This window comes from Scardinius erythrophthalmus (assembly GCF_964197995.2).
Source record: "Scardinius erythrophthalmus genome assembly, chromosome: 3".
NCBI classification, from domain to species: Eukaryota; Metazoa; Chordata; class Actinopteri; order Cypriniformes; family Leuciscidae; genus Scardinius; species Scardinius erythrophthalmus.
The window spans coordinates 36,933,138-36,960,021 of NC_138223.1; the positions used below are offsets into that span (position 1 = coordinate 36,933,138).

The window sequence follows — 26,884 nt, forward strand, 5'->3', positions numbered from 1 at the left end:
TGTTTATTATTCCGCCCAAAATCAGAAAACAGTCACGGTTCAGTTAAGCGCTCGGACCGATTCAGTTCGATTCGTGACTTGTTTTGTGAAGTGGTTCAGTTGATTCATTAAAATGATATGACTCAAATGAACGATTCATTCACAAATTAGACATCAAACTTTAACGCGCACCACAGAGGACGAAACCTGTTTGGTTGGTCATGCCATTTCATGTACTTTGCTGGCGAGTAAGTTAAACAGCGATTTTGTGTTGCAACGCAACGAAACAACCCAGCAAACATTGGTCCGACGGCAACGTCGTGTCCCTGGCCAAAAATAGTCGCGGTATGACGGCATAAATCGGTAAAAATATGTAACACAGAACATTTCCTAAAAATGCATTCAGATACATGTGTGCATGTCTACAGTTATCTGAGGTTGCATGTATAATTGTTATTTTGACTTTTAGCTACGTGTAGTTCAATATATACCATGTTGTGTTTCGGGTGAGAGAGGACGTCACCATGGCGACGTCTTTTACACGTGCATTTATAGTCCATCATGACCCTCTATGAAATCAATTGTGATAAAGCTGTGCTTAATCCTTGCGTGGTTAATACTGCAATAATTAATTAAATTTTTTATTAAATTAAAGTTTTAATAAGTTTTGTGAATACGTCCACTGACGTCCTTTACACGTCTATAGTATTGGGTGAGAGGACGTCACCTGGCGACGTCTTTTACACGTGCATTTATAGTCCATCATGACCCTCCATCATGGAATCCTTGTGAAATATGCAAAAGCTGTGCTTAATCCTTGCATGGTTAATACTGCAAAAATTAATTTAATTGCCCAAGTAGTTTTTAAGAGGTGTGAAGACGTCCACTGACGTCCTTTACACGTCAAGGCTGTGAATACACGTCCACTGACGTCCTTTACACATCTAGTCAAGCAAGACAGAAAAAAAACCCCCCAGGAATTATCTTTATGAAATACACGAATTGTATACAAAGTAAATATATTTACTTTATCTTGTTTAAATAAATTATAATCTCACAGTTCCCAGTGTGGTTAAGTGAATGCAAAGCCTCTGCATTTTAGTCATTATTTCAACCTGATACGTTGTGTTTTTTTTTTTATTTTATTTTTTTATGGAATGTATGCATGTAAAACAGAAATATATCTGGTCACCATTTATGTCTGAGTTGGATGTAATTGCCAAAACTGTGCTGCCAAGATGTAACAAAAGATCTCCCGACATTACCAAATCCCGCGATAGGTTAGATTATCTCACGAGATGTTAACGCGTTTTCCCCATAGACTCAGTCACTCCGGAACACTGAAGTTTGAACAACCACGAAGAGAGGAGGAATTGAGGCCCATATTATTAAAAATCTACTGTTGGGTACGTACATTTTGTATTATTAGATTCACGTGCTAGAGTTTTACTTGTTTGACATGAATGAACCGAAAGAAATGATGCCCACATTGTCAACTGAAATTGGCTAACGTTAACGTGAGTTTGGCTAAAATTAGCTAGTAGGCTAAAAGTTGCTTTGAACTTATACAACGGTACCATAGTATAAAGTATGTTTAATGATACAGTCAAAGTTATTACTGTAAATTATTAATGTAGCCTTTTGAGAGTTTCTTTCAGAAAGTAAATTATCTGAAGTAGAATGAAATGTTTAGCTGGATTTGAACATGTATGTTTTCAGTAACTGCTTTAAAAATATTTTGTAATTTTAGAATTGCTAAACATGTCTATTCAGGGGACATCACAGCCCACCTGTCTTTATCAGAAATGTCCTGTTCACTTTCTCACTGTTACACACCTAGTTAAGGGTCTTTCTCAAGGGCACCACAGTGGTATTGAAGAGGCAGGGGAGAAATGCTGTTTTGAATTTAGCTGAAGACCATACAAATATTTTGAAAATAAGTGCATGTCATTTACCTCAAATTTTTAATTTTCATTTATTTTAAAAAGAAATATATTATCTTCCCTTAGATGCTGTGAAGAGGTGGAGCCCACATGCTACAGACACTGAAATTGATGCAGCAATGGCAGAACACCTGAAACACACTCCAGGAAGAGCTGGGGGTGGTGGATACAAAAATGAGCCAAACAATGTGTTTAAGGGATAGTTCACCCAAAAATGAAAATTGTCATCATTTACTCAACCTCATGTTTCAAACCTGTATACCTTTCTATGCTAAACACAAAGATGTTTAGAAGAATGTTTGTAACCAAGCAGATGTCGCTTCCCATTAATAATCATTTTTTCTCCAACAATGGTAGTCAGTGGATGCTCTATTTGCTTGGTTACAAACATTCTTCAAAATATCTTCTTTTGTGTTCAGCAGAAGAAAGAAACTCATACAGGTTTGGAATTTGGTGAGTAAATTACATAACTTTCATTTTTGGGTGAACTATCTTTATATAATAATTCAGTATTTTGCAATTGGTATTTTAGTTTGGTTAACAAATCGAGAGCTTAGAATTATAAGGTTCTATCTCCGTTTATTGTAGTTTATTGAGCATCAAAGTTTTTAAACTCGGTTTATGTTTTGTGAGATGGAACCTTTTATTTTATTAATAACTACTAACAATTTTTTTTTTTTTTTTTTTTTTTTTACAAAAATAACACCACACAGGCATTAATAAACACCTAATGGATCAGATTGTCAAAAACTCAATTTCAACCAAAAGTGGAGATAGAACCTTATAATTCTAAGCTCACGAAATGTTAAACATTGAAAAAAAATAAAGAGAAATTTTGGCTGTTCAATATCAATAAAATGTTGTGCTTAATCAGAACATGCTTCTTTTTTGCTTATGTTTACAAATAGAGTGTTATTGTTTTTGATGTCCACGTGATTAAAACATTTATTGACGTTCAGGTCTGACTGGACCAATTTTGGACCTTTTTAGAACCTTTGTCAAGATGTGTAGGCTAAACCTCAAGACTTGATTGTCTTTCACGATGTTACACAATAGGTGTGTGATTATTTTATATGCAGGCTTATATATACACTTAAATTATGCAGCAACACATTTAAACACATATGACGACGCATTTAGACGTCCAGGGACGCGCAGAAGAGACGTGGAATTCACGGCCAGAAGAGACGTGGAATTCACGGCCAGAAATGACGTCGGTTCAACTTCCATTTTGGAACTATTTTTCAACCATGACGGGACGTCTCGGACGGACGTCTTTTCAACGGTCATTAAACGTCCAAATGTTTGCTGGGAAAAAACAATCAAACAACTGCATAAAAGAGAAATGACTTAATTTAGCCTGTTTGCCTAAATAAACAGTCAACGTTGCAATCTGCTGAAACTGTGCTTTACTTCTAAACATGATAAAATATTAAAACCTTTTTTTATACGTAACTAAAAGTCATGTTAAATCTATGGAAGCTTGTTTCCTTCACTGAATAAAAAATAAAAACATAATTGCGTGTTTTTATCTCACAATTCTGACTTTTTTCCCTAACAATTGCTAGTTCTGACTTTTTTTCTCCGAATTGCAAGATATAAACCGATATAAACTATAGAATTTTCTCAGAATTGCGTTATAAAGTTAGAATAGACCTAATTCACAAGTAGCGCCACGTTTTTCCTCAGAATTGGACTTTATATCTCGCAATTCTGATATAGTAAACCGCAATTGCGAGATGTAAACTAGATAATTGTGCGATAAATTGTGAGATAAAAAGTCGTAATTATCTAATGTTTTTATTCCGTGTCAGCGAAGCTACTGTTGTTTTTTTGTATATATATCTAAAATATTTTATTGCCCAATTCATGTTTTAAATCCTGAAAATAAATAAAACTGAATCAAGTTACCATGCAAAAAAATATGTGCCATGGAGCAGATGTATTTGTTGAGGAAAATATTCAATTCTGAATGAAATACTTTGCATCTAAAATTTGCTTTGGAAAAATAAATTAGCATATCAAAACAAATCAGACAATGCAATGATGCTTTGTGACACTTTGGTTCAAGACCCGAAGTTCCTTGTTGATTTACATTTTAGTGCCATCTATCGTTCATAGCAGAGCACTAGGCTACTTGTCATTTTGCGCAATAATAATTAAAGAAAGGGTCCTGTTGGGCTCCTAAAATTATAGAATATAAAAAAATAACACAATGCAGTGATGTAGGCTATACAGACCTTGTCTGAAGTAAATATTCCAGAATCACTGGCGGTATCCTTAATACAAAAACAATAGCAAATTAATTGATATGAATTAGGTGTGTAATGTTCACGAAAGCTTGCTTGTTTTATATTTTAAATTCTCTAAATGGGATCAGCAGCACAAAACGGAAGTGAGGCCCCAGCGAGATTTGAACTCGCGACCCCTGGTTTACAAGACCAGTGCTCTAACCCCTGAGCTATGGAGCCTGTCGAGAGAATTAAGATAAAATCATTTGGAATTTTGAAATTTAAATACTCATATTTACATTAGATACAACATATAGTTTCACATTGAAAATCAATCTTTTGGAAAAAAAAGGGGGAAAAAGCAGTTGTTCAAACATTTCAACAGTAGGAGTGAAATCTTTCCGTGGCAGGGGCAGCAAGTGTGTGCTGCAACCAGATTTCGAAATCGGTTAGGATTTTAAAACTCCTGTAGTGTGAGCCAGGCTTAACGCTAGTTACCGCTCGACTTGTCGCGACCGTTGAAAATGTTCCATGTTTTAAAAATATTAAAGAATGCGAAAAATTAATTTGAAATTTCTACGCGTTTGTAATATAAATTATTTTAGAGCAACTAAATATTCGTAATAGAAATCGCTATGTCTTTCGCTACTGTCGAAGCCCGGATAGCTCAGTCGGTAGAGCATCAGACTTTTAATCTGAGGGTCCAGGGTTCAAGTCCCTGTTCGGGCGGTTCACCTTTTACAAAGTTTTGAATCTAGCAGCTGATTTTGATTGTTTAATGTGAAGAAAAAACACATGTATTCATGAGACACACAAGTCAACGATATGACACTAGGAAACATTTACACAAATCAACGATTTGACGCCAGGAAAAATGTGATGGTAGTGTAAGGAAAATAACTAAAACAATGGGAGTCACCGAGAGTTATATGTTTCATTTTTAAACCACAAACAGCTGAGCAAATGAGTAACTGAAATATGGAATCATAGCATATGAATACGGATAAAGCATGTTAACTTCGATCGAGATTGTACAACTTAGTGTGTGAACTAAACGCTAATGAATTACAAATAAAACACATAAAGGGGAATCCACTTTAAAGCAGTATCATCGCCTAGGGAGAGCTAATTAAAATACTGACGACGTGCTGTGCCACGATTGTCTCCAGAAATGACATGCTGTTGACTGCACCATGCTGATGATGAAACAGCTGCTCGTCACTGCCTGTCATACGTCACTGTGTACAGTAGGGGGCAGAAATAGGTCGCACTGCAATCAAAGTTCAATAACGCTCCACAAGAAGAAGATGTAGAGCGCTGCTGGAAGATTCTGGAAGTCTCTTGTTTAGTACACGGAGGCATAAGACGAGAAGGGATTTCACCATATTTCACGGTACAAGATAGTCCTTTTGCTGTGTCGATAGAATTTTCAAAATCATCCGCAATTAAATGTCATGCCACGAGGTTTATGTTACTAAAAGCCAGGATTTTGTAGAAAAACAAGCAGAGACGAAAATCACGTGACTCATGCAATGACATTATTTTAATAAATAGAAATCAATTGTTTTAAAGCGCTTGGTCAAGTTAACTCTTTGTGAATGTTATGGTTATTTTAATCGAGTTTAATTGCTTTCCAGTACTGTTGATATTACGAGACTGAACATATGGGCAAGGTTTAGATTAACACTAGTAATAGTCATGAATGAATTGTTGAACAGTTACAAGTGTAATTTTCTTCAGTGTTTTTTTTTAAATGTTTCTTCTGACCAGATTAACCTGTATCGAGGGCAACTATGGTGAAAGAGACTGGTTTTTATGATATGCTGGGTGTAAAGCCTAATGCTAGCTCTGAAGAGCTGAAGAAGGCCTATCGTAAACTGGCACTGAAATATCACCCAGATAAAAACCCAACAGAGGGAGAAAGGGTAAGTTTATTACTCTTTTTTGTATCATTGCTGTCTACATTATTCCATATTAGTTTCTTGAGAAGATAGCTTTACAGATTCTTCTGTTGCTGTCATATAAAGTGACCCAAATAAACTACACAAATGTGTACCATACAAGGCCACATTTTATTTTAAATTTAAGCGCTTCATGTGCCCAAATAAATAATGCTTTGTCTGTAATTATGATATATATATATATATATATATATATATATATATATATATATATATATATATATATATATATATATTGATCTATAATATATATCTACTTGGAAAATATTTTGTCAGTTCCCTTACATACCCTATGTGTGATTTTATAATTTGGAATTATATATACAGTACTGTGCAAAAGTCTTAGGCATGTTAATACCTACTTGTAAGCATGTTAATACCTACCTACTTGGCATGTTACCCCCCCCCCACACACACACACACACACACACACACACACACACACACACAAAATGGTTTCAAATCAGTTATTTATATTTTTGCTGTAGTGTGTCAGTAGGAAATATCAGTTTACATTTCCAAACATTCTTTTTGCCATTAATTGTAATAATCCAGTGAGATTTGTGTATGCACAAGGAGTCTGACAACAGCCAGGATGATCTGATCTCAACTACATAGAGTCCGTCTGTGATTACATGATTAAGTGAAGAAACAGAAAAAACTGAGACAAACTAAATCCAGAAGAACTGAAAGGGGGGGGGACATTACAAATGTTTCACTATTCTCTGCTTTCAGTTTAAACAGATCTCTCAAGCATATGAGGTTTTGTCAGATGCCAAGAAGAGAGAAGTGTATGACAGAGGAGGTGAGAAGGCCATTAAGGAGGGAGGAAGTGGAGGCCCAAGTTTTGGCTCCCCCATGGACATTTTTGACTTGTTCTTTGGAGGAGGGGGACACATGCACAGGGAGAGGAGAGGTAAGTCATGTTTCTCTCTAGGCTACAGTCTCCACAATTTTTGCGAAACCTGATCATCCATGTTATTCCTTGGGTATCTTTTAAATTTTAGCGAATCCAAATCCGATTATGCTTATCAGTTCCAATTCTTATCAATTCCCAGTTTTGATTCCAATATATGGTAAATAAAATCAAACATTTAGATCTCAAACATATTTATTCTGTGTCTTTTTGCAAAACATTCTGTTGCAGCTGAATACCTTGGACAAAAATCAGCAGCCTAAAGAACATCTCACTATTAAACTAGACTAATATAGATTTTAAACATTCTTAGAGACAAGTTTACAGTCTGTAATACAATAAGAACAAATAAGCAAATTAGCAATAGCACAAATAAATACAACTGAACAAAGTTCACTAATTAAAAAATCAAATGTAAAATAACATTGCATAGTTTTTTTTATAAATAAATTATAGATTAATCTGTATAAAAGTTACAAAAGTTATTCAATCACAATCAGTGATTTTCTTTTTAGCAGTTATAACACAGTTATAAGTGACACTGTCACTTTAAGACATGATGCACGGATCCAATATACTGATACTCTTACATATGTTATTTCTTTCTCAACTGTTAACGTTCTCTAAAGACATAACTGACTGTGTTTACGAGGATATTTTTACATCATTTCGTGTGCATTTCTCTGTTCAAGCACAAGAAGACGCGATGAAGTCTCAATTCAGTATTCGCATGCCGAATTTAGTTCTCTTTCGTGTCTTTGGCTTGAATGGTTTAAAATCAGATTAACATGCATACACAGGAATCGATAAGTGGATAAGTATTCCAGAATTGGAATAAATTTTTAATTTCCAACCCAAGTTATTAGTAACCTAAAATAGTACCGAATAAATATTTAGTATCTTGTTCTCTTCTTTATGTTTTTATTTACATTTACATTTGTTTACATTTTAAAAATTATATAATATCCAGGTTTAAATTTAATTTTTTCACAAGTTAAAGGGGGGGGGTGAAATGCTCATTTTCACTCAATCTCCTGTTAATCTCGAGTACCTATAGAGTAGTATTGCATCCTTCATATCTCCGAAAAGTCTTTAGTTTTATTATATTTATAAAAGAAAGATAGGCTGTACCGAGTCTTTCCGGAAAAAAACGAGCAGCTGGGGGCGGGCCGTGTGGGCGAAGCTAAAGCTGTGCTAACGCGCCGAGCTAACAGCACACAGAGACATTTGTTCAACAGTTTTACTCACCGTCCGGTTCCAACGCACGACCGCGAACCTTTATCATTGTGACTGCTCGATCCTTAAGCATTAGACGATCTGCAAATCCGTCGATCTGGGCTTTGTTTATAAAACAATCATCGTCGAAATGCAGGGAACAACAGTCGTACACAACTCCGTTTATGCTCAGGAAAACAAACTCCATAAAAGAATTATGATTCTTGATGCCTTAACGCTGGGTTCTTTGGGAATCTGTGCAGGGTTGTCTTGCCCTGGCAACCAAAAACACACTTCTTTGGTGACATTGACTTCCAAAAGCCGGGCAGGGCGCTTTGATGGCGAACTGCTTTCGCTCTCTTGCTCTGGTCTACGAGTGTGCGCGCGCGCGCCCGCGACCTTCCGGAGAAGTGCCCTTAGGATCCGTATAAGGAAATTCCGCTCTATCTTACGTAAGACAGAGCCATACTCGAAAAAAACTTTCCGAAACTTGTGACAAACCGGAAGGAGTATTTTTGGAACAAAAATACTCCTTCAAACTTACAACTTAGTTTTTGAAACTTTGTCCATGTTTAGCATGGGAATCCAACTCTTTAACTGTGTAAAAAAACTCAGTATGCATGAAATAGCATTTCACCCCCCCTTTAAAATTTTGTCTACACTTTAGATGAGATCAAATGTTCGAATTGGCTCACATAAATGCTTTGCACTTGGAGAAATCTACAAATTAGCCAGCCAAAGACTCTTAAAGATCTTTTGTTGTTCCTGACATAGGAAAGAATGTGGTGCATCAGTTGACAGTATCTTTGGAGGACCTTTATAATGGAGCCACCAGGAAACTTGCTGTCCAGAAGAATGTAATCTGTGACAAGTGTGAAGGTAATAATGAGTTTATTATAATGTTATTATTCCAGTCTTTAGTGTCACATGATGTTTTCAATATCATAAATACAGTTGAAAATGGCTTAATATTTTTGTGGAAACTGTAATACTTTTTTCATGATTCTTTTTAATGAATGGAAAGTTCAAGAGAGCAGCATCATTAGATATAGAATTGTTTTAACAATGCAAAAGTGTTTACTGTCACTTGATCAATTTAATGCATAATTTCTAAATAAAAGTATTCTTATATTTTATTTTTAATTATCTGACTTCAAACTTTTGAATGGTAGTGTGTTTTTTAAGCATTGTATTACAATTATACTGCCTTGTTTTTTCTGGTAGTATTTTAATAGTTGGATTTTTTTTCTGGGGATAGTTTTTTACTGGATGTTTTACTACAGGTCGTGGAGGGCGTAAAGGAGTGATAGAAGTGTGTCCATTGTGCCGTGGGGTGGGTGTCCAGGTCAGACTTCATCACTTAGCACCTGGCATGGTACAGCAGATTTCAACAGTCTGCACCGGCTGCCAAGGGCAAGGACAGCGACTTGGACACCGCGACCGCTGCAAAACATGTGCTGGTCGTAAGATACTACGACAGAAGAAGATTCTGGAGGTGCACATTGATAAAGGTAATAATTAGGGCTGTCAAAATTAACACGTTAAGTATCCTCGTAAGCACAATCTTAAATGAGTTAAAGAGTTAAATTAATGTATAGAGTTGTGAGAAAATAGGATGTGTGTCAGATCCGCATCATGTGCGTCAGGTCTTAAAGTGACAGCAGCCTAATAAACCTGCTGCTGTGATTTGTCATTAATGGTAATCAAACACAAAGAGAAAATCAATGACTGCTCTTGACTGAATCACTTTTTTAGCTTTAATAAGTATTAATCTATATTCAATTTATAATTTATGCCGTGTAGACTGTGCAGTGTTTGAATCTGAACCAGCCCACCTGGACCAGTAGAAAAAAACCCTTTGTGTTGAGCCCTGATATTGTAAAGGGCACCGCTAAATGTGACATTTATAACAATGGGTTTATGTGAAGTGAAGTCCACTTAAAATAAGGTTGTATTTTTAAAGCCTATTAAATAATACAATTGATAGCTTTTCATTTTACTGTAATGTTGAATGGCTAAAATTGGAAAAATAGAATTTGTGTAATAGAGACATCAGTGATACTGTCCTTCATTCATAGTGCTTAGTCAAATATTTAAGATATACTGTCTTTATATTGTTATTTTGGGGATTCATTGTGAAAGTATTACAATATAAAAATCTATTTAAAATTTTAATGTTGGGTTCGCGAATCGCGATTAATTAAGGAAATGTTATCGATTGACTGCACTATAAAATAATAGGACGCAATAAGAAAAGCACAGTTCACTCCAAAACACTTGGTTGCTTTTGTTTAGGATTAATTGTGTGTTATTGCAGGTATGAAAGATGGACAGAAAATAGTGTTCCATGGAGAGGGGGACCAGGAGCCTGGCCTTGAACCTGGAGACATCATCATTGTCTTAGATCAGAAAGCCCACTTGGTTTTCACCAGGTAAAATCACTCGGTGTCTTATGTAATCGGTTTTGTTTTTTATTTTATGGCAAATAATGCTGGTAATATTAAAGTTTAATGTTAGTACTGATTATTTTCAGAGGCATGCCATTTATTGTAGTGTCCTGTAGAGGGCAGTACTGTCTCGTTTATTTTTTTCAATATTGGTGTCATGCTTTCTCTGTTTTATATATGATGCAGCCTTTTACAGTACTTCGTCATTTAGAGAAGGTAAATGGGGGAGTGAACATGTAGATATTATGTGTTAAGCATAAAAAATTATATTTTTATATTTTACTCAGACAAGGAGAGGACCTCATCATGAACATGGAGGTGCAGTTAGTAGAGTCATTATGCGGTTTTCAAAAACCCATTAAGACAATGGATAACAGAACTCTACTCATCACATCCCATCCAGGTAAACCATCCTGCATGCATATTCCAGCATTAAATTCAGGTTTCCATAACATCAGCACTATTGTGAGTCAGGGCTGGTGGATCAGTGAGTGATGGCATATACTGTAGCATGATGGTGGCTGAGGGAAGTTTCTGTCTCAAACTTGTAACCATATACACTCTTAGTGATGCTCTGGCTCGGGGAGGATGCCAGGGCTGATAGTATGTCACCTTGGCAGATGGTGTACCATATGGTCACTTTTGCTATTGCCTTCTCCAGGGTTTCTAATAGGCATCCTTAGTGTCTTGTTGACCTTGTATATTACCAGACATCCAACTTGTGCAGTGCTCAAGCTGGTCTACCTTGTTTTGGATTAACTGGTTCTGATATTTTTCCCAATTCACTCCTGAGCCATTTGGAAAGTAAAAACTACCAACTGGAAGCTTGGCTAGTTGTTTAATCTTAATAGCAGAGCAGATATAACTGTTATATAAACTGTAGATGTGTAAAGCAAATGTATTGTCATACTTTGTTGCATTAATAGGAGAGCTGATTAGACCTGGAGATAAGAAATGTGTTCTGAATGAGGGGATGCCTCTGTACCGTCGGCCATTTGAGAAAGGGAAGCTCATCATTCTTTTCAACGTGAGTACCTATTATTGAATATGTTCACAAATTGCTAAAACTTCCTGCACAGTAAAAAACCTGATACATATCAAAGGGAGTTATTTTGAGAAAACAACCGGCTGGATGTACATTATCCCGCTTATTACACGGCTACTTGCTACATAAGTAAATAATTAGACACTTCCGCAGAGAGAGCAGTGGCTAGCGCGGCAAGTTCAAACTAGACAGAGATTTAAGAGATGCTGTATATAGTCATACCATTTATTACACAGCATTTCACCATGGAGATATGATAATTATGGAGATAAGAGATATTGATTTCCGATTAAACTGTTTTAAAATCGTACCTGTTCATATCTTATAATCCAACAGTGTACAAAACAATAGTCACAAAATGGCAGCAGCTGCGTTTGTTTGAAACAAGAGAGAGCGAGGCATAATTAAATAACTACACAAAATATTGATTTGACTGAGTTTTAATAATTTATTAGCTCACCAAATGCAAAAAATTCAACGAAGAAAAAACTGTCCTAGCAATGTATAGTGCTGCTGACTTAAGTTACCCGGATAAGCCTGCGTTATCTGCTTTGAGAGGTGGTTATCTGGGAATATAACATACCACTGGATGGCGGGATTGTATTGCAAGTATTCCACAGAGCTGTGATATGATTGTAAAGCACTTTGGGTGAACAGTAGTATATATGAAAGCGCTATATAAATGCCTCATTCATTCATTCATTTCGAGCCTAATCGGTAATAATGCCTGTTTGGTTCAAATTATGTTTGAAATGTGGGGGGAAAAGAAACTTTAGAAACCCCATATATATATAATCTCTGGTGGGATTTGAAGAAGGCGGTTGCAGCACGCAAACCCAAGAATATCACTGAACTGGAGGCCATTGCTCATGAGGAATGGGCTAAGATTCCTCGGAAATGCTGCCAGAAGCTGGTGTCTGGTTATACATCTCGTTTGCAGCGGGTCATAACAGCAAAAGGGTGTTCTACTAAGTACTAAAGATGCTTGCCATGAAGGGGTTGAATAATTTTGAGACTGCAGAAGTCATTAAAAGTGTCATTTTCAGTTGAATTTGGAATATTTGTGTTGAGCTATTTCAATTACTTTTGTTTGATTTGTTCATTAGCTAATTGCACTACTTTTCTTCTTAAGGTTGTCTTCCCTGAAGAGAACTTCCTCCCATTAAACAAACTGAAGGAGTTAGAAAGGTACCTACCTGAAAAACAGGCAAATATTGAGCCTGATGGAATGGATGATGACCTCTATATTTATGCTGACCTTGAAGACTGTGATCTGGCCCATGAACGCAGTCATTACCACTATATAGAAGAGGAAGACTTTCACCCTTCTGGAGGAGTGCAATGCCAAACCTCATAGAGATTCCTGTTCCCTTCCCTTCCACAACAAATGCCACCTCTGCTGGAACACACACACACACACAAAAAAAGGACCAAGAGGAAAAGTTCATTACCTCTCATCTAGTTCTGTGCCTAAAAATAAGACCTCTTAGTGCCGATCTCTTTTATCATCTCCTCATCCAAAATTTTGTAGGGGATGTGTAAAATGAGTAGTGAGACGAGTACCATATAGGTTTAACTGAGGAGAGTATGGAAATGTGTGTAGCAATTACGGAAATGGAAGGGGCATTCGGATTCGAAGTTGGTTGTGCCATAATCCCAGTAATTCCATCTCTAAAATGTATTTATCATGAAAATCAAATTTTCGTCATCATTTTGGGAAAACATTTCAAGCTTTGTTGTGTTTTGTTTATTGCCAATTGCGGGTTACATGTAGACCATTTGACCTTGGTGTTGTTGGACATTTGCTATGTGCCAGTTTATTGCTAAATGTTTTTCTAGAACATTCTGAACTAATAAGAGGGGTCTAATATACAAGTTAAAAATACATTTGAAATCATTACTACACTTACCTTTTTATCATAACTTAATAACCACCAAGGATTTTTATGACAATAAGTCATGTTGCATTTGTTAATTCAAATCCTGTTTAGAAGCTTATATAAACAAACAAACAAAAAATGCATTAACTGAATGGCACAACAAAATACTAAATATGCCAATTTGGTTTTGACGGTGTTTTTGCTGCCGGCCGACCTCTGCAGAAAACATGATTCAGTCTTAAGAGCACCTGGAAAGCTTAATTATCTGTTAATTCTGCCTACATTTCAAGGACAGTTTTGGATATTGCAAATGCACTTTTATCCCTTATGTTATTTTTACGTTTGCCGGCAGATACGTCTTTGATTATTTTATTATCTGTATTGACTGAAGAATAATTGTAAAATGTGTAATTTTAATTACGACCAATAACTTTGCCATTTGTAGTTCTATTTATAAAAATGTCACAATGTTATTCATTTTGTCACTTGTATTTTTTGGGGTGGGGGAGGAGAGGGGGATGGAATTATGCTCCTGAAGATCCACCTTCCAAAAAAAATCATGATGAACATTTTGCATATCAAGATGTCACCACATCTTTATTGGAGATCTGTTGCAAATATCAAGCAATCCACATCTAACTAGTTAATGATGCATCTTAATGACAAATCTTTTTGAAAAGATTGTCATGAATTATTCATGCTTGAATTTTAATTAAACTGCAGCAATATCAGCACATTATTTACCAGCACTGTAAGATACTCAGAGACTTACACTGTAAAGCAGTGTTATACCAATATCCAAACAAAAGTGAATATCCTTGATAAAAAATAATCTGTAACAAAAGGAGCGATTCCACAGGGGTCCTCACACCACTGGTGCTCAGGCCCTAAGTATCAGAATATAAACCACACTGATTACTCTCATATAATATTACAGTATAACTGCATAATATGTTCACCTGCATGCAGTACAAGTAGATGTGCTTGGTTGAGTGTTAAAACACACTAAACCATTATAATCAACAAAATATTGTACCATATGAATTCTAACCATATCAGAATTCTAAATGTACACAAGTACAAATATGTGAGAATGTCCTCAATGAGTCCAAGACTAGTGCAATGTCACATTATGAGCAAGTACATACTGATTATCTGTCTTTGGCCAAAATGATCAAAGATAATACATAAATTCACATTAAAGATGTCAAACTTCAAGAATAGTCTGTCAAGAAATCCAGTACATTTACCACATTAATTTTGTTTGGGCTAAATTTCACATGCAGATATTATCACAGACAATAATACAAAGCCCTTAATAATAGTAAAAGACCAGTACATTCGTGCAGTTTTTCATGTTTAACTCTAGAGACTTAGACTAAGTTAGATGTAGTTCGTTTCAGGTGTTGAAGAGGTCCTGCATCTCATGATATTGTGGAAAGCCTCTCTCAATGCATGATGTGGAAAGATGAATCCTTGAATTGAACACAATTTCATAGCAGGTTAAAAGGCAGAGATGTGTGTGCGGGGATACCACAAATCCAGAATATAGAAACACAAGACGTGTATACAGAGTCCATATGATGAAGGACGAGACTCAGGGCTTCCAGAGTTTGAGTAGGCCATCCTCGCTGTATGTGGCGATGAGATTCTGATGGGGGTGGTGAGTTATGCCAATCACATCTTTTTCATGTACCTGTGTAGAGGATGTACAAGGAAGAACTTTTTAATTTTTATATCCGATTCAGATTTACTGATAACTCCAACTGGTCCTAATTAGAGTTACACCATTAATCAAATGTTTTAATTATAAGTTCAGCATCTTTATTGATTTCTAACCATGAAGCCAGGCATTAGAAAACAACCCTTTTTCTTTAAAAAGTTTGAGAAAAAGGAGTGGCACCCAAAAACAAACCCAGACAGCACCATAGTGTTGGCCTAGATCCGCGCCACATCTGGTACATGTGGATTCCACGCGTACCAGATGTGGGCCGGATCTGGGCAGACACTATGTTGTTGTCTGGGAAACAAAGAACAAAAGCGAAATACAACAAAAACATAAAAACAAAACATGTTATGATGTCATGAATCAATCATCAAAGAAATAATGATTGATGTTTTAAAAAACAAAACAAATACAATCCTCAAAGAGACTTTCCTAAAATAAACATTATCATCAAAGAGACTTATCAAAAACTATCAAAGAAATCCAGGAGATAAACTACAAATGGGGGGAAAAAACACAATCCACAATTTTCTTGTTTAAAAAGTAAAGCTTGGGCAAAGGAGCAACACCCAAAAACAAAACCAAATCAAAGAAAATTTTATTTTCTCATATATCACAATTCACCAAACTGAAACAGATCTCGTGGATATGCAGCATGTGCTGTGAGGGCGGACGGTACCGTGAGGGTTCTCTCTAGCTTGCCAGTGATAGTGCTGAAGCAGTACAGCACATAGTCCTCTCCCACGCAATAAATCCACTCTCCACGTGGAGACAACGTGCAGCAAACAAAGTCTCCCCCCCTTCTCACGCCTGAACAGAAACTCCTCATCACCTGGGAAAGAAAGGGGAGGGGAGGGGGGGCAACCGAGTCAGTGAGTGCAACCCAGACGAAAAAGGTAAAGGCACGCTTCAGAGAGTACCAAAAAGCGTGCAAGAGTGAGTCATCAAGCACATCAAGAAAAGGGTGGGTGAGGCGGCTGAATAAGGGTACGCCTTATACGCCATCAGACAGTTTAAATATTAAGTGCTTAGCTATTTTTAGCAAACCTCACATTCAGCAATAGAAGTTTGCTACTTAACTTCTGCTCAACATGGTATACATTTGTGCTGTCTTAATACTGCTGGTAAAATAGAAACCATTTTTTACTCCAGTGTGATTATTATCAAAATAACCTTGGCATATTTAGCATGCAGAGTACCTTTCTTTCAATCTGTGATCATACGCATATGTATCATATGCAGATCAAATTTTGTTCTCACCTGGCCATGAATGTTTGTAACAACCACTGTGTTGGTCCTATTACACACCACAAAGTGCTCAGGAGTCTTTGGGACAAGCACAACATTGTTAACAGTGATGTCTGTACCCTCAGGAATTTCAGGGGTTTTTATTGTGTGGCTGCAATCCATTGTCTTCATGTTCCAGACCTGAACAAGATAACCAAGCATTGAAATCCACACAAAATAATATAAATGTATAAATCGAAAACGCATATAGTTGTGGTTCGACACAGTATGAACACCTACCTTGACCATGCCATCTGCCGACGCGCTAATGACATGCTGGCCATCGTGCGAGAAGATGACATCATTTACATGAGACGTATGGCCTCTAAACTCCTTCAGTGTCTTTCCTGATTTCAAACCATGAAGCCTGATTAAACAAATCCAGGAGTTAGAAATGAAACCACAATATCTCTTTAAAAAAAGCTTGAGCAAAGGAGTGACACCCAAAACAAACACACAAAAAAGCTAAATATAACAAAACATGTTACAAAGTTATGAATCAGTCATTTATTTCACACAAAACAAAACACAACTAAACAAAAAACCCTTTATGATTTCATGAATCAATCGTTATCATCATAGAGATTTTTAAAATCATACATCAAGGTCATCATAGAAGACAGAAAAACAACACAACTTTTGTCTGCCAATTTCTTTTACAAAGTGAAGCTTAAGCAAAGGACTAACAAAACAAAAAAAAAAGTTGTGATGTCGGAAATTAATTAAGAGGCTTTCCAAGATCAAAGATAATTTAATTTTAAAAGCGTACATCAAGGTCATATAAGAAGGCAGCAAAACGACCTTTGCCTGCAGCTTACAACGTGATTTTATTATCTTTACTGAATAATTCTCTCCTCTCGTGCTCATGAAATTCCACCCACATGCGCCATGAGAGTCTAGCACTGACGCCCAGCCGCAGAATACTGCAGTCAGGACTGAGAGAGATAGAGAAAGAGAGGGAGAGACATTCGCTCCAGGCATATGATGGAATTTTCCTGATGACTCGAAACACCTAAACCATGATTCATTTAAATTTCTTCCACCCTCTCTCTTATCGTCAACGATAAAGAACAAAACAAAATTCAGCATGTTTATTGAAATACCTCTTTACTAAACAGTCGTTTGTCATGTGCACTTACCAACCCCTTAAAATGTCCCTATACTTTCCTATAAAGACTTCCAAACACGTCCAATAACTGAACCAAAAATGACAAACATCTTTACCAATGATTTAAATCAGCTTTAACGCCAGGCATTCACGTGTTTCCCTCACACACTACCGACAGCATAAATCCAATCCATCGCAAAGGGGGAGGGGCTAGTATTTATCAATAAGGGGCCAATAGCAGAGCAGCTTGCCATTTCACCCCCCTCCCGTTCCCTTTCCAGCTAAGGAGCTGGAATGACAAAAAGTCTGCCTCTGTCAGCTGCTGTTTGGGCTGAGCAAGGAACAGAAACACATTATCTGTGCATGCTCCCTCTCTCACGCACGTGGCCAATCATGGTTCTTTCCACCCACACGCACCATGAGAGCGTAATGCTGACACCCAGCCGTAGAAGGTACTGCAGTCTGTTCTGCGAGAGTCTGAGCATGTGACGGAATATTCCTAATGATGTTTAACACCCAGACCACGAATTCAGATTTTCTCCTCCTCCCCCACCTTCTCTGTCTACAAAGTATCCACAGCAAAACATTTGACTATGGTAGCCTACTCTTCCTTGTTATTGCAACAATTATGAAATAATAAGATGAGTGAAACAATGCAAAAAGTCAGATTTTGCAAAGCAAGGCTTTTTGAAATTCAGACACAATAATAATAGCATGTTAAACCTGATGATCTGGTCAAAGGAGCCGCTTAACAGTTGAGTGCTGTCCTTGTTGAAGCAGACACAGGTGACTGCTTTGCAGTGGGCTTGTTCTAATCTATTCAGACATGTTCCATTCAGAATTCTCCAAACCTGGAATAACAAAATGATACATCTTATCACATAACGGACTGAATGGAGTTAAGTAAATTCCACTGAACTAACGGTGTGCAATGAGGTCAAATTGGGAACATCTTCATTCATGAAGGTGCTCATACTTTTTAGCTCTGTGCTCCATGAAATACTGATTTAAAATCACATTCAAACAGTGATGAAATAATAATGAAAGATCGGCTACTCTACTTTTTCAGCATGTTACTAAAGGACTGCAGTCACAATTATAATCAGATGCAGTGTGATTAAAAAGACCTTCAGGCCTACTGCACCCTTGGATTGAGATCTCTTACAATAATCTTGAAAAGCCTCAAGATTCACTTCCATTCAAATTTTGGGATTGGTCAAATCGGTAAGTCTCTTATGCTCACCAAGACTGCATTTGGGTGATCTAAAATACAGTAAAAACAGTAATATTGTGATATATTATTACAATTTAAAAGAACTCTTTTCTAGAGTTACTTTAAATTTATGACTCAAAATGATAACGACATTTTGTGAAAGTAAACCAAGCATGTAGGTTAACTATCTTTCACTTCTCTACTCAATGCCTAACACTAGATACTAGAGATTCTGAAACACAATAGAATACAAGTGAAAATGTCGATCGGTGATGAGCAAGGTCCATACCTGTATCATTCCATCCTGAGCTCCAGAGGCGATCATGTCGGAGTCATGACTTACTGCCAAGCACAGCACAGCCTCATCCATCATCATGAAATTATCCCGAGCTTGGTACTTCAGATCCTACTCACACAAAAAACAAATACAGACAGGCAAACCATCACACATAAACGTATAAAATACAGTCTAATGGAAAATACACCCACATGATGGGTTTCTTAAGGTAGTATGGATACTTTCTTATGTCTACTAGAAAGAAGAACCACCATCACAACACACGGTTTCAAACAGCCGGAAAACCACATTATTCGGAGTCTCACACTGTATACTCAGATTCCCCAGTAGTGGTGGAAGTCCATGTCTAAGAACGGGGCAGGATTTATTTTCGGCCCCAACTGCTTCAACTCAACCTAATAGACGTCATAGAGTGTTGGGGTGACCCATATTCTATACCTCTGAGGTTTTAGTCAAAACCAAGGCTGTCCCAATATTAAAATTAAGCCACACTTAATGTGAGAACTTGTTTTTTGCTCCCACAAAACAGGTCTAGGACAGCACACGTGAGATGCCTCTACCATGCATCAAGGAGATGATGTTCTTGAGCTGTGTGGTTGAGAAGATCAGGCTCTGAGAATATAAAGATGAATATAGACTGAAAGTTTATTTTTTTTGTTAATATACATTCTTAAAAATAAAAGTTCCAAAATAGGGTTTTCACAACGATGCCGTAAAAGAACCATTTTTGGTTCCCCATAGAACCTTTTAGTGAAAAGTTCTTAAAAGAACAATTTTTTCCAATCTTAAAAACAAAGGTTCTTCATTGGCAGTGATGGTTCCATGACGAACCTTTAAAGAACTTTTTGTGCAATAAAAAGCTACCATAGATGTTAAAGTGGAAAAAGGTTCTTTAGATCATTAAAATTCTAAAGTATACTAAAAACATTTCCTCTGCATTTATCCCATCCAAGGAGTCCACATTAGGACTAGTGAGTAGTGAACACACACACACACTGCAAACTGTAGACACACACACCTGGAGCAGTGGGCAGCAATTTTGCTGTGGCGCCTGGGGAGCGATTGGGGGTTATGTGCCTTGCTCAGTCATTTCCTTACGGTATTGAGAATCAAACCTGCAACCTTCAGGTAACCAGTCTGACTCTCTAACCATTAGGCCACGACTGTAAAATGTACTTCACTCTATGAAAAAAAAATGTTTTTTTTTAAGAACTGTTTACAGAAAGGTTCTTTGGGGAACCTAAAATGGATCTTCTATAATCTAGGTAAAGAACCTTTTGAGCATTTGAAGAGTCTTTGCTTTTAAGAGTGCATAATTACTATTAGTTTACAAAACAATCTAGTGAACATACTGCATATTTGTCAGAGAACCTTGGATGAACCCGCTGGAAAGACGACCCTCTCTGCTACGCTCTACAAAATCAAGTATGGTACAGTGACTAAATGAAGTCATTCATTAAAAGTCAAATGAAAGTCAACTTGAAGTTTTGTAACAGAACTTAAAGCATTTTACTGTCCATTTGCAACAAATAATTTAGTAAAGTTAGCATAAGTTGACAAAGTTAACATAGCTTCTATTATTCTTATTATGATAACCAATTCATTTCTCTCTCCCCATCCTCTGACGACCAGTTACAATGCCCTCACAAATCATTTGTCTGGCAAGCATTTCTCCATGGATGAATGCCCATCATCTGAAGCTGAATATATTGAAAACTGCTGTGCAGCTGTTCATCCCTGCCAAGAGCTACCCTTGCCAATGCCTTGTCATTTCAATATACAACTCAATGATTTCATCCCAGGTTTAGAACCTTTATGAATTTCTTTATTCTGCTGAACACAAAAGACGATATTTTGAAGTTAAACATACAGTTGATGGACCCCATTGACTTCCATAGTATGGGGAAAAAAATACTATGGAAGGCAATGGGGTCTATCAACTGTTAGGTTACCAGTTTGGTTACCATAGGTTTGGAACAACTTGAGGCTGAGTTTTCATTTTCATTTTTGGGTGAACTATCTCTTTAATGTTGTAAAATTCATCAGTTTAAGTTTCTGACAATTGTGTCATTATTCAGCTCAATTTAGTTCAATATTGATTCAGTTCAGTTCAATAACTATCTAAATGTTGCAAAGTTCATCAAATATGTACAATTAATTTATAAGCACCTCTTGAGAAGACCATAGTCATTAACCCGTTTAAATGTTGTTCTCATTCAATAGTGTCAGTGCAGTTAAATATATATAAAATATATTTTTCTTAATTCATGGGGAATATAACTTATTTGATGGCCAGTATATACTCACCTTCCGAATTTTACCAGTGGTGAAGTTCCAGACTTCAATGAAACCATCAACAGATCCAGTTATCAAATACTGTCCATCAGGAGAGAATCGAGCACACTCTACATGGGATTTTCGCCCAAACTGTATCATACATGTACACACATGCACAAACAGAAAATGGAAAACATTAAAATAAAAGAATATATCTTTGTATTTTTAAGAAGCACTTTTTACTATAATATTGTTCCAGATTTAAGTTTACATTAACATATTAAGTAAACATTAACTTGACTGCCCTAAAAATGCATTTTGTAATATTTGGATAATTTTCTGCGGTCATCTCAGCACCCCTTTTTGCGACCCCCTGGGGTTCATTGGACCCCAAATTAAAAAACCCTGACCTAGACGATGCCTCGAGAGACTATCAACCCCGCAAAACTTGTGTGTTAATATTATTCCAAAAGTCCAGTGTCAAAGTGAGCAAGGTAGAACACAGAGAGTGCAGGATACAGATAAAAGCCTCAGGTCACAAAAGCAATTAAATGTGCATATGTTGAGCCCTGTAGCAAGATATTTTGATAAGATGCCTTATAATGGAGACATACTTATTTTTATCTTAAATTAAAACATTTGCACCTCTTTCAAACAGTCAGTCTTTTTCCACATTATTTAATATAGGCTTTTACCACATTCTTATTATTAGCTTTACATAATGAAATTGATATTTCTACCTATCCACCAAAAATTTTGTACACCACAACCTCTCTCGGCTATGAGGCTAGAAAGAAATTACATAATGACATAACACTGATCACACCTTTATGAGGCGACTGAGCTGAGTAGGGAAGCGCTCTTCCTCCATGTCCTTCAATGCACCTTTGCCCCGGAACAGTTCCAATGACATGCCTGGTGGTAAGAGACCCTGGTGCTGCTGCCACTTCAGAGACTTAGAAAAGACAAAGTGAAGGAAACAGAGAAAAAGACCAGTCATGAAGTTGAAAAAGAAAACAGGTAATACAGCTCCAATAATAGAGATGGTATAGAATATAAACATTTTTTGAACAGTGCGAGTATACATATACACCATAATATTAGCGATTAGACTGCACTGAAACTAATGGATAAGAACAAAACTTGAACTGAACTGAGCTGGACGATGAGACTATTAACTTCTGTAGAGCTGCTTTATAGCTGAAATTGTTATTGAACTGAACTGAATCAACATTGAACTGACTTGTGCTGAATAATGACACTACTGTCTTCAGTATATCTGCTTAAAGCTGAATTAACTGATGAACTTTACATAGTTTTTGAACTAACGTGAATCAACACTAAACTGACTTAATCTAAATAATGATACTATTGACATTTTTAGATCAGCTTTACAGCAGAATTTGAATTCGTCTCATTTATGAAGACGTTCACATCATTGATTCTGTTATTTTCCTGTTCATTACTGAGAACCAAGCTAACAAAAATATATTCTAAGAACATTTTGCTATGGTTACCATTAAGTTATCAAAACGTAATTCCTGAATGTTTTTTTTTTTTTTTTTATTAAACATTAACATATTTTTTTCTTGGTTATGCGAACGTTAGTGGAAAATTTCATTGTATCATTTTGCAAACATTATGGGAACATGAATTTTGAATTTTCATTAAAAAAACGTTCCATGAGCGATGTATAAATAATGTTTTTTATGTTAACATGATTTAAGACCAGATAACTTTGATCAAATATTTTATTAACATTACTGGAAGAACGTTTGTTCATAACGTTTCAGAGAACCTTGCCGGAACGTTAGTTCAAGTTCTGATAATGTTCCCTGTTAGCTGGGAAGCTGTTTTTAAACTATCTACATATATAAAGTGCTATATAAATAAAGGTGACTTGACTTGTAAATATGCTTATCACATGAAAACTAGAGGTTTTTTTTTTTTTTTTCTTACCAGCATTGCTAATGAGCCAAACTGCCTTAGTGCTTTGGTCTCCTGTAACCTGTATAGAGCCCCCTCACATATACGGCCCTATAAAAACAAAATAGATGTGATACACGCAATACAACAGGTGCAACGGATAAATAGAATGCAACAGGTTAGGTAAAACATACATAAAAGGAAGCAAACCTGGCCCAGAAGACCCATGAGACGAGAAGGTGGCACCAAACAGACCTCTCCTGCAAAAGCTTGAGCGATAGCCAGTCTGCGCTTCTCTTTACTGCTGCCCACTGGATATGCCTGTAGGCGAGACAAAAAAAAGAGTGAATCATCATTTAACCCACCTTATTTTTAATGTAAGAGTGGCTAGAATGTATCCATTTCTAACTTGAATGTGTGAGGCTTCCGGTGGCATCCATTTTCAGCTATTTTAGCTGTAAAAACAGCCTTTTATACTGCTTGATGTTGCAAACTTTAACTTTGCAAAAACATTAGAATGATTTCTGAAGGATCATGTGACACTGAAGACAGTAATGATGCTGAAAATGCAGCTTTGCATCACAGAATTCAAGTATATATTCAAATAGAAAACTATTACTTTAAATTGTAATAATATTTCACAATAATGCAGTTTTTTAGCGCAATTTTCCACCGGACAAAATTGCGATTGTTAACTCATGATTTCTGTTCTGTCTGTGCGCACCAATCTTGCACTTCTATCTACTCCTCAACCAGAACACCTAGAGACTTCGGGTTTTCGGCATTATTTTAAGGAAGGTCTAATCTCGGGAACGCACAAAAAAAAAATCCAGGAAAAGATTTACTATCTCTTAGTGTTGTGATCCCATGACGTGAGAAAATTGCGCTAAAACACTCACTGAGTTTTTATTACTTGTTTCTGTATTTTTGATCAAATAAATTCAGGCTTGATGAGCATAAGAGACTTCTTTCAAAAACATTAAAAATAGAAATGCTTCCAAACTTTTGACCGGTATTGTATATAATTATTATCAGATAAAAAAATATATTTACTGTAATTTACAACAGTAATGTATTAAATTTATTTTCATTTTTATGTCAAAACAACAACACATATACATATATATATATATATATATATATATATATATATATATATATATACACACACACTAGACTTATATACTAGCAACCCTATTATATAAATCATTTTACAATACTTACTACAAAAATATTAAATATTTTAACATGCAAATGTAATGTTGAATCAACGAAGAAATCTCAGGTGGTATATTTTACATGTAAGGGGTTCGAATGACAAAAAAGTTGGGGATAATCTGGGCTAAAGTGTAAATCACCGATATAAATTTTTGAGTCCTTTATAATATCTAAAATCTCATCAGAACCATTAATCCAATTACTAAATGAAACAATTTGCAAAATCAGCCTAAACACTTACCTTTTGTGAGTCGAAGTATGGCTCGGTGAGAAGGTTCTCCATGTGCGAGTAGCGCTCAGGTTGAGTGTGCTTAAGCATGATCATAGGATCAGTTTGCTTCAGTAAGCACTGGGCTGCTCCCAGCTCGCCCAACTCGATCAACTCCAGCACAATCTACACATACAACAACAGAACCTATCCAGTCCTTGCCCAGTTAAAACAGATATGAATGGCAACCAGACACCTGACACCAATATATCAACTATAGACAAACTTCTAACTTTAAAAATGAAAATTGTCATCACTTACTCACCCTCAAGTTATTCCAAACCTGTATGAGTTTCTCTCTACTGTTGAACACAAAAGAAGATATTCTGAAGAATGTTGGTAACCAAAAAATTTATGGTAGCCATTGCCTTCCATAGTATTTTTTTTTTCTACTATGGAAGTCAATGGCTACCGTCAACTTTTTGCTTACCAACATGCTTTAAAATATCTTCCTTTGTATTCAGCAGAAGAAAGAAACTCATACAGGTTTGGAACAACTTAAGAGTGAGTTAATGATGATAACAGAATTTTAATTTTTTGGACTATCCCTTCAAGCAAGCAAACGTTTCAAACTAAATGTAGAGTAGGCGTCTTTTTTTCTGCACTTTTCTGAACATTATTTAGTGCCATGTAAATTGCATATTTCTATTTACATGCTGCGTTTGCCATTTTTATAAACTAACAATAATTGTTCCTTGAAAGTGAAAAGTGACTTGCCTGCTCGTACAGGTCAATGAGCAGCTTGTCAGGAAGTTTCAGATACTGGATTGCGAGCAACACTATATCCCAGTGGCCGTTGTTGATATCGGAGATGAAGCTGTCGATGCTGTCGACCGTGTGGAGCGAGACGGTCGTCTCCTCTTGAAGCGTCTCCAGAGTGCGGTGCAAATTATTTTCCTTCAGATATTGCATGATCAAGCGAATCACGCTGCAAAAAAAAAACGTTAATATACGAGGTGTCACATTTGTAACCGAACTTTCCCAAATAAACGGTCTATCTCTAATTTAAATACAGCGTTTAATCGACATTACTTTTATAACTGTTGTGAAGTAAGAAAAACAGTTATAGCACGCTTGTGTTGACTGGTTGCGATTATAATTAATAAATTCTCCTCGAAACTTTTGTCAAGCACAGCGGCTGATGACTGCAGAAACATAGTATCGCTACGAAATTAACACCCATAGGTCTAAATAGTAAAATAATAATAATAATAATATCGAAAATGCATTTTATTGCCGATATCATCTATGTTGTGTTATAACAATAAAAATCAGACGCTTCGTTAAGTTTTTCATTTCTACTGTTTTTGTTTATCTGGAATCAAGAGATCATTAAAGACAGTAGGCTAAGTGTTGGAATCCCATTCATTCGATTAGAAGTGAATAAAGGTTAACTTACTCTGCGGATTCCACTTCGAGGTCCATGGTCGCGAGGTTGTCGAAGGAGTCGCTGTCTGGATAGAATGTGCCAGTGTTCTTCTCCAGCGCTGCGCTATGTTGTGTTGGTCCTCAGCCACGTGAACACCGTGTGGCCGTGACCGCCCATTACACGTGCTGTTGTATTTATTGCTCACGCGTCTGAAGTCACAGAAACCTCTCACAAATTGTTGCGGATTTTTGGGAGGGCGGATTAATGACGCGTGTGGAGGAATTAATGGGGGGAAAAAACCCGCAAAGCTGCCATCAGGTGACGAGAGATCGTGCGGGCAGATGGTGCACCAAAGCCATACAGCTAATGTATTATAAGCAGCACAATGAGTATCGTGAATCAATCATCATTTATAAGGAACTAATACGCAAGTGTATTAACGCTAATCATCTTGTATGACATATAAAGCATTGGTTTAGCACTCGAGTAATTGCCATTGTCCAATCTGGCAATGGAATACACACGAATCTATTTAGAATACAGAACACATCACAGGTGTAGCAAACCAGCATTGGGT

The 26,884-nt window shown here is 36.5% G+C and overlaps 2 protein-coding genes across 4 annotated transcripts; one reads left to right on the top strand and one right to left on the bottom strand.

Annotated features, from left to right (window-relative positions):
* The first annotated feature begins 5,397 nt into the window (after positions 1-5,397).
* dnaja1 (DnaJ heat shock protein family (Hsp40) member A1) lies at positions 5,398-14,090 on the top strand. Its single transcript, XM_081361769.1, has 9 exons — positions 5,398-5,546; positions 5,924-6,078; positions 6,850-7,030; positions 9,020-9,124; positions 9,529-9,756; positions 10,563-10,677; positions 10,980-11,095; positions 11,619-11,719; positions 12,870-14,090. Exons 2-9 carry the CDS (start codon positions 5,947-5,949, stop codon positions 13,092-13,094), a joined length of 1,203 nt encoding a protein of 400 aa, XP_081217895.1. The 5' UTR covers positions 5,398-5,546; positions 5,924-5,946; the 3' UTR covers positions 13,095-14,090.
* An 82-nt stretch (positions 14,091-14,172) lies between these two features.
* smu1b (SMU1 DNA replication regulator and spliceosomal factor b) lies at positions 14,173-26,884 on the bottom strand. 3 transcript variants are annotated; one of them, XM_081361765.1, is made up of 13 exons: positions 26,338-26,884; positions 25,656-25,866; positions 24,912-25,064; positions 23,663-23,773; positions 23,486-23,563; positions 22,353-22,481; positions 21,557-21,676; positions 19,241-19,357; positions 18,462-18,589; positions 16,871-16,997; positions 16,604-16,771; positions 16,023-16,175; positions 14,173-15,313 (listed from the first exon to the last, which is right to left on the bottom strand). In XM_081361765.1, the coding sequence occupies exons 1-13, from the start codon at positions 26,361-26,363 to the stop codon at positions 15,215-15,217; spliced, it is 1,620 nt and encodes a 539-aa protein (XP_081217891.1). In that variant the 5' UTR covers positions 26,364-26,884; the 3' UTR covers positions 14,173-15,214. The 3 variants fall into 3 exon arrangements, with proteins under 3 accessions (XP_081217891.1, XP_081217893.1, XP_081217892.1); XM_081361767.1 differs by having other exon boundaries at positions 14,191-15,313; positions 24,912-25,085; XM_081361766.1 differs by lacking the exon at positions 21,557-21,676 and having other exon boundaries at positions 14,191-15,313.

Bases quoted from the DNA above. Each gene is read 5' to 3' on its own strand.
- smu1b (XM_081361765.1), bottom strand. From the start codon at position 26,363: ATGGACCTCGAAGTGGAATCCGCAGA. The intron at 22,482-23,485 runs GTAAGAAAAAAA...GTCTTTTCTAAG, and splicing joins TTGGCTCATTAGCAATGCTG to TCTCTGAAGTGGCAGCAGCA. The intron at 16,998-18,461 runs GTTTAACATGCT...TTGTTTAATCAG, and splicing joins TCCTTTGACCAGATCATCAG to GCTTCATGGTTTGAAATCAG.
- dnaja1 (XM_081361769.1), top strand. From the start codon at position 5,947: ATGGTGAAAGAGACTGGTTTTTATGATATGCTGGGTGTAAAGCCTAAT. The intron at 7,031-9,019 runs GTAAGTCATGTT...TTCCTGACATAG, and splicing joins CATGCACAGGGAGAGGAGAG to GAAAGAATGTGGTGCATCAG. The intron at 10,678-10,979 runs GTAAAATCACTC...TATTTTACTCAG, and splicing joins GCCCACTTGGTTTTCACCAG to ACAAGGAGAGGACCTCATCA.